General features: G+C 38.9%; 1 protein-coding gene across 2 annotated transcripts in view; it reads right to left on the bottom strand.

The window, feature by feature from the left end:
- The window catches only part of DOK5 (docking protein 5), a 176,841-nt gene that overhangs the window by 72,707 nt on the left and 88,019 nt on the right, over positions 1 to 16,115 (bottom strand). For both annotated transcript variants that reach the window (XM_012645841.1, XM_012645842.1), the window contains exon 2: positions 15,280 to 15,387. In XM_012645841.1, coding sequence (XP_012501295.1) covers positions 15,280 to 15,387 — 108 coding nt within the window. The remainder of the gene's footprint in view (positions 1 to 15,279; positions 15,388 to 16,115) is intronic.

The raw sequence follows: 16,115 nt of genomic DNA, 5'->3' as shown, positions 1-16,115 counted from the left end.
TTTCTGCCTTGCCTTTGTAGGCTGTATCCTAATTATTTTGTCCCTTGTGGGACTGAATGAATTAAGTGAGCAATTCATATTGTATATGCAAATTGCAAAGCTCTGCAGAAGCTTCAAATTACTTCATTCTTAAAAAAAAAAAAAAAGCCATTATCCTACTGAAAATGAAAAGGCACAAGCCCCTTTAACTTTTGTAGGTTGTCTCTGAAAATAAAAATAATATGAAAGCCATCCATTTCTGAGTCCACAATGTTTCTGAAGTATTAAACAATAACTAATAATAATTATTATTATTATTACATAATTATGTTTAAAATTCCATCCTAAGTGAAATATCTCAGGAATGGAAAAACAAACACCATATACATGTTCTCTCTAATAATTGGAAACTAATTGATGGGTACACATGGGCACAGAGAGATGTAAAGGTCATTGGAAACCAAGCGGGGGGAGGGGAGATAAGGGGAGGGACAAAAACCTACCTATCGGGTACAATGAACGCTATTCAGGTGATGGGCACACTAAAAGCCCTGACTTAAGCATTATAAAAGGTATCCATGTAACAAAAACATTTGTACTCCCTTAAAATGCTGAAATAAAAAAAATTTCAAAGTACTTATAATGCTCTAATAAATATTTCTATTAAAATTTCCAAAAGATTTTGTATAATGTATTCCAAAACTTTGAACTTTTTCGTACTATATTTCCTAAAAAAGCACTAATGGCTTAAAGATACAATGCCAGTAAGTAGGGACAGACAGGAGAAACATGCCCAGTTCTAATCAAAAGTTGTGAGCATAAGACATTTTGTCACAAGTCTCCACTCAGGACCTTTGAACATAGCAGTTTAAGCAAACATTTTATAAAAGATTTCCTAAGAAAGAACAAGTGTAGACAGTTACATCCCAACCCCCATACAGATGGCTTCATTCTTTCCAAAAATATCTACATGTCCTTGGTCACTTAAAATAAATTGGCCTAGCGCCTGTCTGAGTTACAAATTTGGACTGTCTCCCTGAAGAGTAGATCTTTATTTGGTACATGTGAAATAGCTGAAATAATCCATTTGTTCATTGCGTCTTCCTTAAAAATAAAGTGCTTAAACTGAAAAGTTTACACCTGAAATTTACAGAAAGAGTAGAATCTGGCATGAGTAACAATTTCGTAAGCTGTCAGTGGGTGTGTGATTTTATGTAACCTTTCTAGAGACAATCTGGCAGTAGCCACAAAAAACTCAAAGGTGTAGGATATTAACCTGATAATCTTACTTCCAAGACTCTTCCATCCAAAAACCTTAGCATGAGCACATAAAGAAAGATGAATGAATTCTTTACTATATTAGAATCTGTATTAACAAAAAATTCCAAATCTTTTTGTCCATCAATTTGTGTATGCTTAAACAGATTATGGGGTATTGCTATTGAAGAGTACTCCAGAGCTGTTAAATTAATGAAGTATAGCCATTAATTACTGACTAAAAATTATAGTCAAAACATGAGGGAAAGGAGACTAGTATAATTAGTGTGACCATATAATTGATCTCATAAACCAGAATATTTTGAATATGAAAGCAATTGCCACTAAAATTTATGCAAGAACCACAGACTCACCGAGTGCGTCCTGAAGAAATCTAGATTTATGGTCTACTTAAATATAATCTATAATAAGTATAATATGTAACAAATTACTCAATTTTTGCAGTTAAATTATAATCTATATATGTCTGAGAACATGTTTGTATTTGTGTAGACAGAGGAAAGTTTTAAAAATGTACATTAACCTATTAGTATTTTTTTCTGAGGCCAGAGACTAGGGCCCAACATCAGATTTTTTTCATTTAACTTCATATATTTCAGAATTGTTTACATTCATTAAAAGGAACGTGTGTGATTTTCATAATTTAAAGAGTAAGAAATGTAAAGAGAAAAAGAGAGGAAGAAAACTGCCAAAAAAAATTTAAAATGAGGTAAGTGGATATCCATATTTTTTTTTTTGGTAAATTATTTGTAGAGGGAGAGTCTTGCTATGTTGCACAGGCTGGTCTCAAACTCCGGGCCTCAAGGGTTCCTCTCACCTTGGCCACCCAAAGCACTGGGATTGCAGGCATGAGCCACTGCACCTGGCCAAGTTTCTATCTTTTGTCAACACAACTTGTTGAGCTGTGACTCTCTTGACTAACAACAGCCTGTGATTTCTCCTAGACCCAAAAATCATTTGATTAATTTTTCATCAAGTTGAGAAAAGCCACCCTTTTTCTTTTGGCATCATTTACAAAGAGCTGCTATGTGTTCTTAGATTCTATTCAGGTGTTTATGCACACATGCACACGAAGGTGAAACCAGGTAGACTGAATGCTGGAGATACATGCTAATGATAAATTCATGCGGAAACACATATGAATTGGGGGGAAACCATCTACGATCAATGAATGTTGTAAGTAAAGTTCATTTTTGTCTTGTTTTTCTTATTTTGCCATGTGTATATGTGTGTTTCTGAAGAATACAACTAAGTCGAACAAACTAATAGTCCAGTGACAGACTAAACAGCTTAAATTTTCATAACCCCTCAAAAACCTGAGGTTCTTTCCAAAATGCAAGGACAACTAATCATTACTAATGATTAGTCAAACAATTATGGAGTGGAAAAGAAAATCATTTAAACTAGATGATTACTTTATCAGATCATAGGCCAAAAATGACTGATTTATACACATTACAAATTTTTGTATACACATATACAAATTAGGTACTTAATTCAAAAGGGTTTAGAATTGAATAATATTTAAACAAAAGAATCAGGTAAAAAATTATTAAAACGTGCAGGATATGGAGGCTGCAACATTATAAGATGCTGATGAAATAAATCAAAGAATCCTCAAATAACAGGAGAATCATACTGTATTAGATAGACTCAACATAGAAAGATATCAGTTCTCCCAAAATTTGATCCATAGATCTAATATAATTCTTCTAAAATTCCAACAAGGGTTTTCTATAGGCACAGACAAGCTTAGTTTAAAATTTTATGGGAAGACACAGGCACCATTATAGAATAGACAAAATAACCTTGGAAGGGAGAATAAAGTGGAATGAATCACTCTACCTATTATTAAGGATTACCATAAGCTACAGTAATCAAGAGATCATGATACAGGCATAGGGATAGATGCGTAGACTGATGGAAAAGCATAGAAAATCCAGGAACAGACTCACACAAATAGGCCCAAATAATTTTTTGACAAAGGTGAAAATGCAATTCAACAGGCAAAAATAAATTTTTTCAATAAACAGTAGTGGAATAATTGGACAAATACAAGTAGAAAGAATTAAACTCAAGCGATATCTCAACCTTATAAATTCAAAATGAATCATGGACTTAAATGCACAACTTAAAACTACACATTCAAAAAATGAGAAAATTCTCAGGATCTCAGGTTAGGCAAAGAGTTCTTAGACTTGACACCAAATGCATGACCTATAAAAGTAAAAGCTCATAAACGAGATCTTGTCAAAATTAAAACTTTTGTTCTGCAAAAGATCCTGTTAAGAGGATGAAAAGACAAGTTATGCTCCGGGAGAACATATTTGCTACCACATATCTGGCAAAGGACTAGTATCTAGAATAGATGCATACACACACACACACCCCAAATGCAATAGTAAAAAAAAAATTAGAAAATGGGTAAAATATATGAGGAGACATTTCATAGAAGAATATACACAGAAGGATGTTCAACATCAAGCCATTAGGAATGCAAATTAAAACCACAGTGAGATATCACTATTAAAATGACTAAAATAGAAATTCTGACAACACCAAAAGCTGGTGAGAATGCAGAAAAATTGTTTGCGGGAATGTAAAATAGTATAGCTCTCTGGAAGACAGTTGGGCAGTTTCTTATAAAACTAAACATGCAACTATCACATGACCCGGCAAATACATTCTTGGAAATTGATTGCAGAGATGAGGGTGCCAGCAGGGGCTGAGTGACAACTTATGTTCATTCAACAACATGTGCGTGAATGTTCATGGAAGCTTTATTTGTAACAACCAAAAACTAGAAATAACCCAGCTGTTCTTCAATGGATGTGCGTAGGCTAACTGTGGTAATGCACAGTGTGGATTACTCCTTAGCAATAACAAGGAATGGACTACTGATACACATGACAAATTGGATAAGGCTCAAGGGAATTATGTCGAGTGAAGAAAGCCAATCCCAAACTACTATTATATACTATACTATTCCATTTATATAATATGCTTGAAAACAACAGAAAAGAATTGTGGACATAAAAAACAGATTAGTGCTGGCTGAAGTGAGAGGGTTGGGGATGTGGCTCTAAAGGGGCAGCACAAAGAATCCTTCAGTTGATGGACCTGTTCTGTGTCTTAACTGTGGCGGTGTGTACAGCTATCCACAGTTGATAAAATGCATAGAACTAAATACATACAAAGCAGTGAATACAAGTAAAATTGGGGATATTTGGATAAGAACAGTGGATTACATTAATGTCAATATCCTAGTTGTGATACTGTGCTATAGATTTGCAAGATGACACCATTGGGGGAAACTGAGAAAATGACACCCATTATCTCTGTGTTATTTCTTACCAACTGATACACATTTACGATGTATTCCTTGGAACACGTATCTCCATGTGCCTCTGGGAAAGTAGGGAAGAGTAGGGTGAAAGTGAACATTCTGGATCATGCTTCTTCACCATCCTCCATGCCTATGTCAATGCAAACAGCTCCCCTATTATCTGTTTGACTACAGGGCCATCCGTAAAGGTATCACATGAAGTAAAGATTCTACTCCAGGGAGACAGTGAGCCACAGTGGTTAGGAACGTGGGTTATGGAACGAGGATGCCTGGGCTGTCACTCTGTGACTTCACAATATAATCGTGGGTTTGTTAATCAACCTCGTTCATTTTCAGCTTCCTCATCTGTAAAATGGGTGTAACAATAGTGCCTGTCTCATAGGGCTGTTGTGGTATTGAATTAACATATATAAGCACTTTGTTCAATGACTGTTTGGACATAATGAGTCCTCAATAAATACCAACTATTATGATGACCAAAGTAAAGCCCCTAGCTTAATGGTATTGTTCAAAGGTACGATGTATTTTAAAAGGAATTGTATTACTAACTTATTACTAAGGGCTTAATGAATGAAACACAGCATAAAGTGCTTATTTTACATTATTTTAAAAAATCTTCACATTAACCTTGTGAGGAAGGTCCTACTGTCATTATCCCCATTTTATAAATTAGGGACTCAAGGCAAAGTTTAAACGTCCAACATAAGCCCACTGAGGTGATGAATTGTCTTTATGACCCAGAACCAACAGTGTCCTATTTTCCCCTTCACCACAAATTTAACCAATATTTAATGCACACATTACATTCCATCTACCGATAAAGATGCCAAGGTCACAGGGCTGAACACACAATGCAGGATTTCTGGCTTCTTGGAACTTACTGTCTATTAGCAATAAACAAATAAACAAATAAACGAATGGCATAATTTCAATAGTGATAAATGCTATGCATTTAAGAGTTAGTATTCCCCCCACATCTGCAGTTTCACCTTCCATGGTTTCAGTTAATCACGTTCAATTGCAGTCTGAAAATAGTTGAGAACAGTACAATAGGATTTTGAGAGAGAGAGAGTGCACATCCAAATAACTTTGATTACAGTATATTGTCACAACTGTTCTATTTTATTATTGTTGTTAATCACTTACAGTGCCTAATTTATAAATTAAACTTTATCATAGATACGTGTGTAGAGGAAAAAACATACAATATATAGGATTCAGTACTAACCATGGTTCCAGGCATCCACTGGGGGTCTTGGAACATATCTTCTGCAGATAAAGCAGGACTACTGTACTAAAGAAATGGGATTATGAGTCACATGGAGTACTAATATCTGAACGAAAAGAAGAAACCATGAGGAAAAGCTTTGCAGACCAAAGGAACAGCAAGTGCAAAGGCCCTGAGGTAGGACAAAGGAAGGAAGGCCAGTTTAGCAAGGTAGCAAGTGGCATAGGATGGTCTCAGAAATGTGCTGGAACAAAATTATGCAAGACCTTGGAGTCCATGATATTGGCAATGAATTTGGATATAATTCTAAGCATGATGGGAAGCCTCAAAAAAATCCTTAAGCAGCGTAGCTTTGAAACCATTTTGTCCTTGCAACTCACAGGTAATATGAGATCCAATGTTTGTGACTCATGCCTTGGTAGATGTCACAACATGGGATTGACACCACCTTTAATCTTGTTTCAACCATGGCCATATAACATGGTATATTTATTCTTTCTCTCTGATTTTGCTTTTTGTGTCTTCTCTGAAACCTGTCATACAAAACACTCAGCTTTCCAATCACAAGTAGGGTACTCCTACAGAGGAGGCATAGAGAACACATTTACCTTTGACAGTTTTAATGGTGTTTTTGACTAAAATAATATTTCATGAAGAATATGTGTATCTCTGATGAAAATCTTACTGTAGCTAAAGTATTTGTAATGTTTTCTATCAATGTACATAAGTAAACTATAACTGAAAGAAAATAAAAGGCTAGGACACAAACAAAGCATGATGGCAGTTTTGTTTATAATTTACACATCTTAAAATAGTAGACTTACTAAATATAGTGTTGACTCCTGGGAAGACGATTGCTTTCTTTTTCTATTATTAGTTCAAGAGGTAAATCAGAGATTTTTTTTTTTAAAAAAAGGGAAGCTTGCAGCCCAACACAACCAGAGAAATAGTCAATTTGGCCCACATTGTATTAAAAAATTACGCTTTAAATATTAACAGTTTTCAACTGAAAAATCTTTATTTATAGTTTCTCTTCCTATGCAACATGTGACAACTGTGAGCCCACATTTCTGTGAGACAACAACAACCAGGTGTTGGATAACGTGAAAGTAAAAAGAATCGAGAAGTAAAGGGAAAAAAAGAGAAGAGTGGAGGAAACACCTTCAACATACAAGGTTGATGTAAGAAACATTTTCTAACATTTATGGGGAAAGGTGCAGAGTTAAGTATGTTATTGAATGTTACACATATAATCCATAGAATATTTCTTGAAAATAATATAATCATCAAAATTCTTAAGGAAGAAGAGTTGGTAAGAGACTGTATCAATGACCTGAATCATTAATTTTCTAAAGGAGAGAAATCTGTTGACAATGTTGGAAGTTAATAAGACATAAAAGAGAGGTACGCACATATCATTTAGAGTTTCAGAAGCGACTACTAGGAAAATGAACACAAAGAATGAAGATGGTGATTGAGCCAAGAAAGGTGCATTTCCCAGGGCTGCCGTAACAAAGTACCACAAACTGAGTGTCCTGACCAGCAGAAGTTTAATCTCTCACTATTCTGGAGGTGAGTCCAAAATCAAAGTGTTGGCAAAGTTGGTTGCTACGGGCGGCTCTGAGAGGGAATCTGCTCCATGCTTCTGTCCTGCAACTGGCGGCTGCTGGCAATGCATGCCACCCTTAGCTTGTAGACGCGTCACTCCCGTCTCTGCCTGTCTTCGCCTGGCTTTCTCCCCATGTCCGTGTCTCTTCTAATAAGGACGCCAGCCATTGGATGAGGGTCCATCCACTCTCCTCCAGGAACCTCACTGTAACCTGAAAACATCTTCAAAGATCCTCTTTCCAAATAAAGTCACATTCACAGGTACCAGAGCTTAGGACTTGAGCATATCCTTTTTTGCAGGTCACAATTCAACCCACAACAAAAGAATAGGACTGGAGTTAGCACAATTGCTTTTCATGGCAAGGTTTTTAATACCATTTGATTTGTTTAACCTCATGCATGTTTCATATCAATTTTTAACACATAAATATCTGTACAAATGTGATGGGGTCGTCTTCGTTATTAGAGAGTCTTCTCCAAAAGGCAAGACCATGCTTAGGCTTGCATGACTGAGAATTTGGCATGTGATTTGCATGGCCCTTTTTATTCCCAACATACTGAGGTTCTGCTAACATTTCTATCATGTGATACTACTCTAAGTAGGCCACAAATCACGTCCTGGGAACCCCATTTGTCCTTGGAATCCAAAGCCCCTACTGTGTGCCACCCACTATGCTGAGCCCCGAGGATAGATCCAAAGATGAACAAAGCACAGTTCCTGTCTTTAAGGAATTCAAATCCAACAGAGTGTGACTGTGTCAGGATGCTCCTGGTTGTGAGTAACAGAATCCCCTACCCAGGAAATTTCACTGTGTCTCTAATAATCAGGATTTGACTCTGCTGCGCATGACAGAAAATCCAAAATGATGGAGGCTTAAATAAGATAGAAACTCATTCCTCTCACATGAAAGAAACCCAGAGATGGACAGCCTCAGGCTGCCCTCGTGTTCTTGGGTGTTAGCTCCGGATGTCCAACTCTAGGCCTGACCTGTTGCTGCACTATCCTCCATGTGTGGTCCTCCCAGCATGGAGGGCCAGGATGGCTGACACCCATTTTCTAGCCAGCAGGAAAGAGAAAGAGATGCAGAAGGACACGGCATCTTCCCTGCTTTTCCCCCTTAGACCAGAATTTAGTCGCATGACCACACTTTGCTGCATAGGGGTCTTTACTTTGGTAGCCTTGTGTCCAACTAAAAAGCAGACCTCCATTACCAAGGAAGAAGGGTCTGAGTAACGGATCAGCCCCAACTAGACCAAATCTACAACCACCATGAAGGCACAGCATTGCATTCAGTGTGACCAGAGTATCCACAGGAAGGGGCCCAGCACACAGGCTGATGCCCGGTGGGTCAAGAAGAGTGACAGGGAGGTGAAAACAAAGCAGACATGTAGCAGGGTTGGTAAATGTTTGCCACGTGGACCAAGAAGGGAAGGGTGTTCATGCAGGGGAGGAGTGACGCAAATCTGGATTGGGTATGGGAAGGATATGGAAGAGAGTGGGTGAAGGACGACTCCCTGGCTTCCGTCTTGAATAACAGAGTGGCTCTTGGTGCCATGCCATGAGTCAGGGAACCCCAGAAAGGAACCAGGCTTGGGTAGGAAATACGGTTAATTCAGTTTTGAACATGTTTCAGGAGCCTTTGGCACTCTGGTGCAGACGTGTAACTCCTTGACTAGTAAAAGCACTCAAATCAGAAAAAATATATATATTTTTTTATACCACAGTTAACCTCTTGTATCTCCTTTACCAGAGCCCTAGAAACATGAGTATGGGAGCGTTTACCACTTGGGAAAGTATCACAGTAATTAGCTGCCATTTAATTTACGGAGATGAGCAGAGTCACGTCCTCTTTGGCACTTCCTTTCTCTGGAAGGAAACTTCCAGAACATAGCCTGGTGGATAGTTTCTTGCACGAGGAGGGGATGACTCCAAAGTGGATGTTTGAGTATTGAAAGAAGGGGCTATGTCCTATTTTAAGATTTTGAAAAGCCATATTGCAGATGGTCATATCAGAAGAGGAAAGAGGGAGGGAGAAACCGTGTAAAATAGAACGAGTCATTGGTACAGGCAGGGTTATCTCACACGCACGCTTACACACGAGATACACCGGCAGAAATGCCTTAGGATTTTAGCTTGCTGTGTGAAATCTAGAATCTTATTTTTGGAGAAACCAAGAACAAGGTCTGGCATTGAGCTTGGGAGACCCAAGAGTGACCCAGTCTCTAAAAAAGGACAGAATGACAGTACAAATAAGACTAAAGGGGTGTGGCAGAAGGACGAAAGAAATAACAGCAACTATTCTCTGCAATTATAGGGTCGTTCATTTCTCAAATACATTCACAAACATTTATTCATTTGACACACAGCTCAGTCCCATGATTTTGATGGAGTAGGAGTGATCATCCCTTGTTGTTCACTGTTGAAACAACAATGGGCCAAGTGGACACTTGAGAAATAAGGTAGCACACAAAAGCAGTGTATCCAGAGCGTGCGTCTTAGAATTAAAGTTATTTGTTCCATGGAACAGGTGATTTAAAAAAAAATAATCCCATGGCCCAATCAGTTTTGGAAACGCTGACTCAGAGTTACGCAGATTTCCTGGCTGCAGGACCTCTCAGAGCCTGTGATGAGCTACAGTGGATTACGAACCTCAAAGACTCTGGGGAGGCAAATGTTGCTGTTTCCAAATTCTTTGACCACACAACCCCATTCATCACAAAAATCTCTTTTGCTACACTTCCTAGTACACATTTGGGGAAATGCCGTATTACAGGATTTGTTGGAATTGTCCTTCTGGTGCAAGGTGAAGTTAATGCTGCAGATCCAGAAATGGGTGATGATGAGGAAGCCACTGTGTGACTGTCCTTGGAGGTCACCTTCACACAGGAGGTAGGCAACACGGCACAGACACATAGCGGCAAAGCCAGGGTTAGAACCCGGGTTTCCCAGACTCGGGTCTGGCATAATTCCCGTCACGCCATTTGCCTTGGTCTCGAAAACTGTAGATGGTTTTCCTTCCCCTAGCTTTCCTCTCAATTGTTATTCATCTCGAAAAAGTAAAACTATGCAAGGAAACTCTCAACCCCTTCTGGTTAGTGTGAGCAACTCTATTTCCTGAATGAAAACAGGGAACTCATGTTTAACCAGAAGGTCAAGAACTATATTTAAAGTCACTAGAGTCTTAAATATTGTCGCAATTACAATGAATCAAATTCACAGCATTCTCTGACAGCTATGGGTCTTCGGGGGCACTTCATGGAAGAGATAAAGAAACGAAAAATGATTTGTTCTATATGTGCATTATTCATATGTTTATTTTCCAATTTTTGCATGAGAGCAACTATAGTTACATTTTCAGTGAGGAGATACCAAGTTTTAAAATTCTACAGTCTTTTTCTTGCATTTAAACTTCTGAAAAGGATCAGATATGCAAAATTCGCGTGTTTTTTTCTTAATAATCTCTTTAAAAATGAAATGGAAGAAGTACTGTGCTCTTATAAATGCAACAGATTTCCTATGGGAGGGGAATGTCTACAAACGCCACACCATCTCTGTATTGATCAAATAGTGTAATATACATTCCCTCGTTTCTTTTGGAAATTGCTTTGTTTATATTAGCATAAACTCTGAAATTTGGTCATGGTATGCTACTTGTAACCCCAGTAATTTATTATCAAGATTCATAAATTACACAGTATTTAGACGAAAAACGCATATCTCAGAATCACTCCAGCTTTTTGTATGCCCCCAAGAGATTAATACTAAATGTATAAGATCTAAAAGAGTAAGGAGGATGAATCAGCTACAGGAACTCATCAAGGGCTTGGAGGCTTAATGTAGATAATTCTTCCATTCTGATGCTTTGAACTTTGGTTAATGATTATTACAGATGAAAGAGAATGTGGCTTACCACGTTCCCCAAAGATTTACATATTAAATCCCAAAGCCAGCAGGTAGAAGTCTGAAACAGGGCAAATTTGTCCTCAACTTCCCCTTCTTCATTTCATAGCCAAGGGAGAACTTTTCAATCCGTTTTGGTTTTATATTTGAGTCTGTCTAAAACTTCCAAACCCTGGCTTTTTCTTACCCACCCCACCCCCATCATCACCCACCCTATTTCCTCCAAATCAAAATACTTTTTCCTGGTTTCAGATGCCTCAAGTACAGATCTGTTCCCATAAGCTAAATAAAAGCATGACACACACACACACATCTACATGTACTCCCCTTCCTCTATTGATAACATCTATTGCTTGTCAGTCGATATTTTAAAAAGTGTCCTCTACAGGTTAGGTACTGGTATTAGTTAACAGTGGAACATGCACTGATCCCTCTCCCCTAAAAAACAATCCCATCCTTGTGGACCGTATTTTATGGTGGGGGAGGGGAAGACAATAGGAAACAATCAGTGAGTGTGGTGTGTAATGGTAAGTGCTAAGCAGAACAGCTAAGGGGGATGGGGAGGGGTGAGTAGGTATTTTAACTGTTTTAACACATTAACTGTCATGTGAGTTGTATTTAACTCACACTGGTTTTGAGTCTGGGGCCTCATGAAGCATATGTAACTCACATGTCTCTTTACCTTGGTAGCCACGTGGTGCGCAGGCAACTCACACTGCCTTGCCATAGCACACATGCTACGTGATGGGTGGCCCCCCGGGCAAAACTCTGCAGTTGGTTCACGAAAATCTTATTTGTTGATGTTCTTATTGTTACAATTAGTATTGACAATTTAACTGCTTATTACTCACACACAGAAAACAAAAAAAAAAACAAATTTTTCATTAAATTAGAAAGGATCGTTTTGTTTTTGAAGTTTTTATTCTGTTTTCACAATAAAACACGATGGCCCCCAGGAAAAAAATTTCTTTTTCTAGTGTGGCAGTCAATGTGTTAAATAAGGGAGTCTAGAAATGGCCCCACTTAGAGGAGGGATTTGAGTAATGCCCTGAACATAGTAAGGGAGCGAGCTGTGCGGGTGTTCGGGGGAGAGCATTCCATGAAAAGGGAAGGGCGAGTACAGAGGTAGGAATGTGTTTGGCATGTTCTAAAGAAGGTGAAGAGCCCAGCACACCTGGAGCAGAGCAAAGTGGGACTGAGGAAACTGAGAGATGAGGTGAAACAGGCCAGGGAGAGTCCAGTCATGTGATCATGTGACCAATGCCTTGGCCGAGGGCTTTGAGGTGAAAATTATCAAGATGTGATGTAAGTGTTTTGAATAGATTCTGGACGGCCAAGAAGTAAGCAGCCCAGGACTCAGACCCCAGTGACAGCCGCAGAGGTTGGAGCAGTGTTCAGAGTCTCCATACATCTTGAACAGAGTCAACTTCATTTGCTGATGGACTGGATTTGAGGAGCTCCAATAACACATTCCTCACTTGTCCCCCTTCTTCTCATAGGTATGTATCGGTCTGTCAGCAAAACAGCCCATTTCTTTATTTTTCCACATTCAGAAAGCTAAGTATGTAACCAGCTCTATGAACCAATTTCAATGATCGTTTAACTGTTCAATGAACATTCATTGTGTAAATGTTTTTTTTTTTAAATAATCCTCTCCCTTAACTAACTACTTGACCTTTTGAGTTGTTTCCCAGAAATGGTGGATTTTCTGCAAGACAAAGGAGCTGAGATTCTGAAGTCCCCAGTAGACTTCCTGACTCCAACATTCACCATCCCCCATAACCTGCCCCCATCCCCCACAACCTGCCCCCATAATCTTCCCCCATCCCCCACAACCAGCCTCCATCCCCTATAACCTGCCACCATCTGCCACAACCTGCCCCCAATGCATGGTGGCCCCTTGTTAGTTACACCATGACCTGCCCAAGCCACGTGGCCCCTCCTTTAAAAGCCCTTAGTCCACTAGTCAGAGAGACAGATTTGGGGCAGATTTCTCCCAATAAGACATCTTTCATATTAAAAATTCCTTTCCTCTGTAGCAATACTAGTTGTCTCAATAATTGAATCTTTGTGTGATGAGCAACTGGACTTAGGCTGAAACCCCCTTGTGGGTTCCATAACAGGTATAGGAAATTGTGAAGAGTTGGATATTTCCAGATATATTTGGAACTTGACCCAAACAAGGAAGACCTCAAGAGCATCAGCGGCCACACACAATGACCATGGAACACAACAGGCTGATGGTGAGCTGTATAGTCACAGGACGGCTGAGGCTCTCAAAAGAAGGGTCTCAAATACATAACCTCAATCTCTGGCCACCTAAGCTCTGTCTTCATCCAGGAGATAAGCCAAACACCCTCTTGCACATCTTGAGCCCCCTTTTAAGATAAGGCCTCGCAAGCAAAAACAAAGCAATGGAGATTCATTCCTGTAGCATTGTTCACCATCTTGCTATTGGGTAAGATACTGGCTGGGTACACATGAGATAACCAGGACATAACACATCTGGTCCAAATAACTGGTAGTTTAGAGTATCATACAAATGGAGAGCGTGGCTCAAGATTATCGGCAGGGTTCCAAGTTACGCTATCACTGGCTTCATGGATCATGGCTCCTAAGTATTATAATAGATTTGCAATTCAACAACTTTTTCCTGAGGACAAAAAAAGAAACCTTATTTGAATAGCAGAAATCTCTGGCATCTGGAATATAAATGGTGGAGGAAATCTGGACTCATAAAGAGGTATACCTGGGTTCTCCTTTGGAAAGAAGGAAGGATGGGAATGGGGGAGTCCTCGGAAGGTGAAACTGACTCATGGGGTGGCAGGGAAAACGCCACCCTCGACGACTACCTTCTCTGCTTGTCTCAAAGGCTTGTCTCGCACTCTTTCTTCCCGTATGTATGCATAGATGTGCCTCTAAAGTGTAGCATCCTCTTTATGTCTCTAATTTGAGAAGGAATACAGTTTCCCCTACTGTTTTCATCACTACGTAAGCCAAGGTGTCAACATAGGCCCTTTATAAGATGTTGTGAAGCCACCACTTTTGGAGGATTTGCACAAAAGGGAATACTGTTCACTGCCCCACCTGGCTGAGTTTTTGTGCTAATGGATCCACTGGCTTCATATAAAATTTTAAATGGCCAAGAAGCCCATCCCCACTGAATTCTCACCAAATAAGGATTAAAGAATCTTCAAGATGGAAAACCAAAATTAAAATATTCTATCATAAAAATAAGCATGGTTCCTTCACAGACAAAAGAGTAGTATTTTCTCAATATGAAAAGAAAAACTACATAGGCTGCACATTGACGAGGACTATGGAAAAATATATTGCCATGTAGAGGAAAAGATTTAGCAAATTTGCGAATCCAAGTGATAAGTAAATCTTGTATTTACCTTCATGTATTTCAACACCTAATTACTAGTTTTAGTGAGGTAGTCTCTCTCACTAGTACTAAGAAACTGCAAGTCTAAATTAAATTTAGGCATAAAACTTAAAGGAATCAACTAATGGGTGAACTTCATCTTCTCCCACCAATCACCTATTTTCTGCTCCTTCCTCTCCCTCCTCTTCCCACACCCCCAAATGCTGAATGAGAGTCTACTCTGCATCAGGCACTGTGCTAGACACAGTGAGATCCAGTCCTCACCCTCAAGGGGCTTCAGTGTTGGGCATACAACAACATGGTAGGTTCTATAGTAGAGACTGGAAAACAAGCACCACCACCACCAATAGCAGGAAACCAGAAGAGTCACTGTGCATTAGTCAATTACTTTACACAATGAGCAAGCAGATGTTATTTTAGGGATGTTTTGACCTTTGAAAAGGTTCTACTTGTACCTTTGTGACAAAATCTAGACAAGTTTTCAGACTCAATGACTTCAAGTTACCTTCTTGTAAATAGATTTCCGGAACGCTACAACAATTGAATCTTACCTTATGATAACACCTAAAATATGCAGCACGTTCATCAGAAAATTTCTCCAGTCTTTTTGGACCTTTGCTTGAAGCTTTCTTGAATACTAACCAGCATCGTTGATAAATCTGGAAGGAAATACAAAGACTGAGCTCAGCATCTCCACCAACAGACATTTGCATTTAAATGTTTTCACCTATAAAATATTTACGAGCCAGGTATGTGATATTGCTTTGGGGAAATAAAACTTTAAAAATCAAAATTGTTTTCACAATGGGCATATTTTGTCATTCAGACAATTACTAAAATCAAAAGAAAATAAATATTTGAAGGTAAGTTTCCTCATGTTTTGATAACAATAACTAGGCATATTTCAGAACAAGTCCCAAATCAGTACAAATAACATAGGCATTCATGGCGCATGCTATCATTTAAATGCAGTTAAATCAGAAACTCATGGGCTTGGGATACACTAAAGATCTCATTGCCTGTTCTAGAATGATACAGCTCATGTGCGTCATGTGATATTCCTCATAACTGATGGTGAAGAGTTGGGCCAGACACTAGACTGCCCAGCTAACAATTAGCTGATCAACACCAACCAGATTCTTGCTTAGAAAATTCAACCCAGAGGCTCAATGCCGGTAGGTTATAACTAGAGGTTGTGGCCACGTTGAATCACATGCATGACAGCTAGATAGTGGAATGTGCTAGAGAGAACTAGATTATTTCCACTCTGGGTTAAAGAGACATTTTAGTTCTTTGTCATCTTTCAATTTCTAATTTAGAGATCTAGCTCTGACTCTGGGTTTCTCAGAAATCATCTGTATCCCCAGGAACCCATCACCATCAACAA

The sequence above is a fragment of the Propithecus coquereli genome, unplaced genomic scaffold (assembly GCF_000956105.1).
Source record: "Propithecus coquereli isolate 6110/MARCELLA unplaced genomic scaffold, Pcoq_1.0 Scaffold237, whole genome shotgun sequence".
Lineage (NCBI taxonomy): Eukaryota > Metazoa > Chordata > Mammalia > Primates > Indriidae > Propithecus > Propithecus coquereli.
Note: the sequence above shows the minus strand (reverse complement) of the source record. Positions and strands in the feature narration are given on the sequence as shown.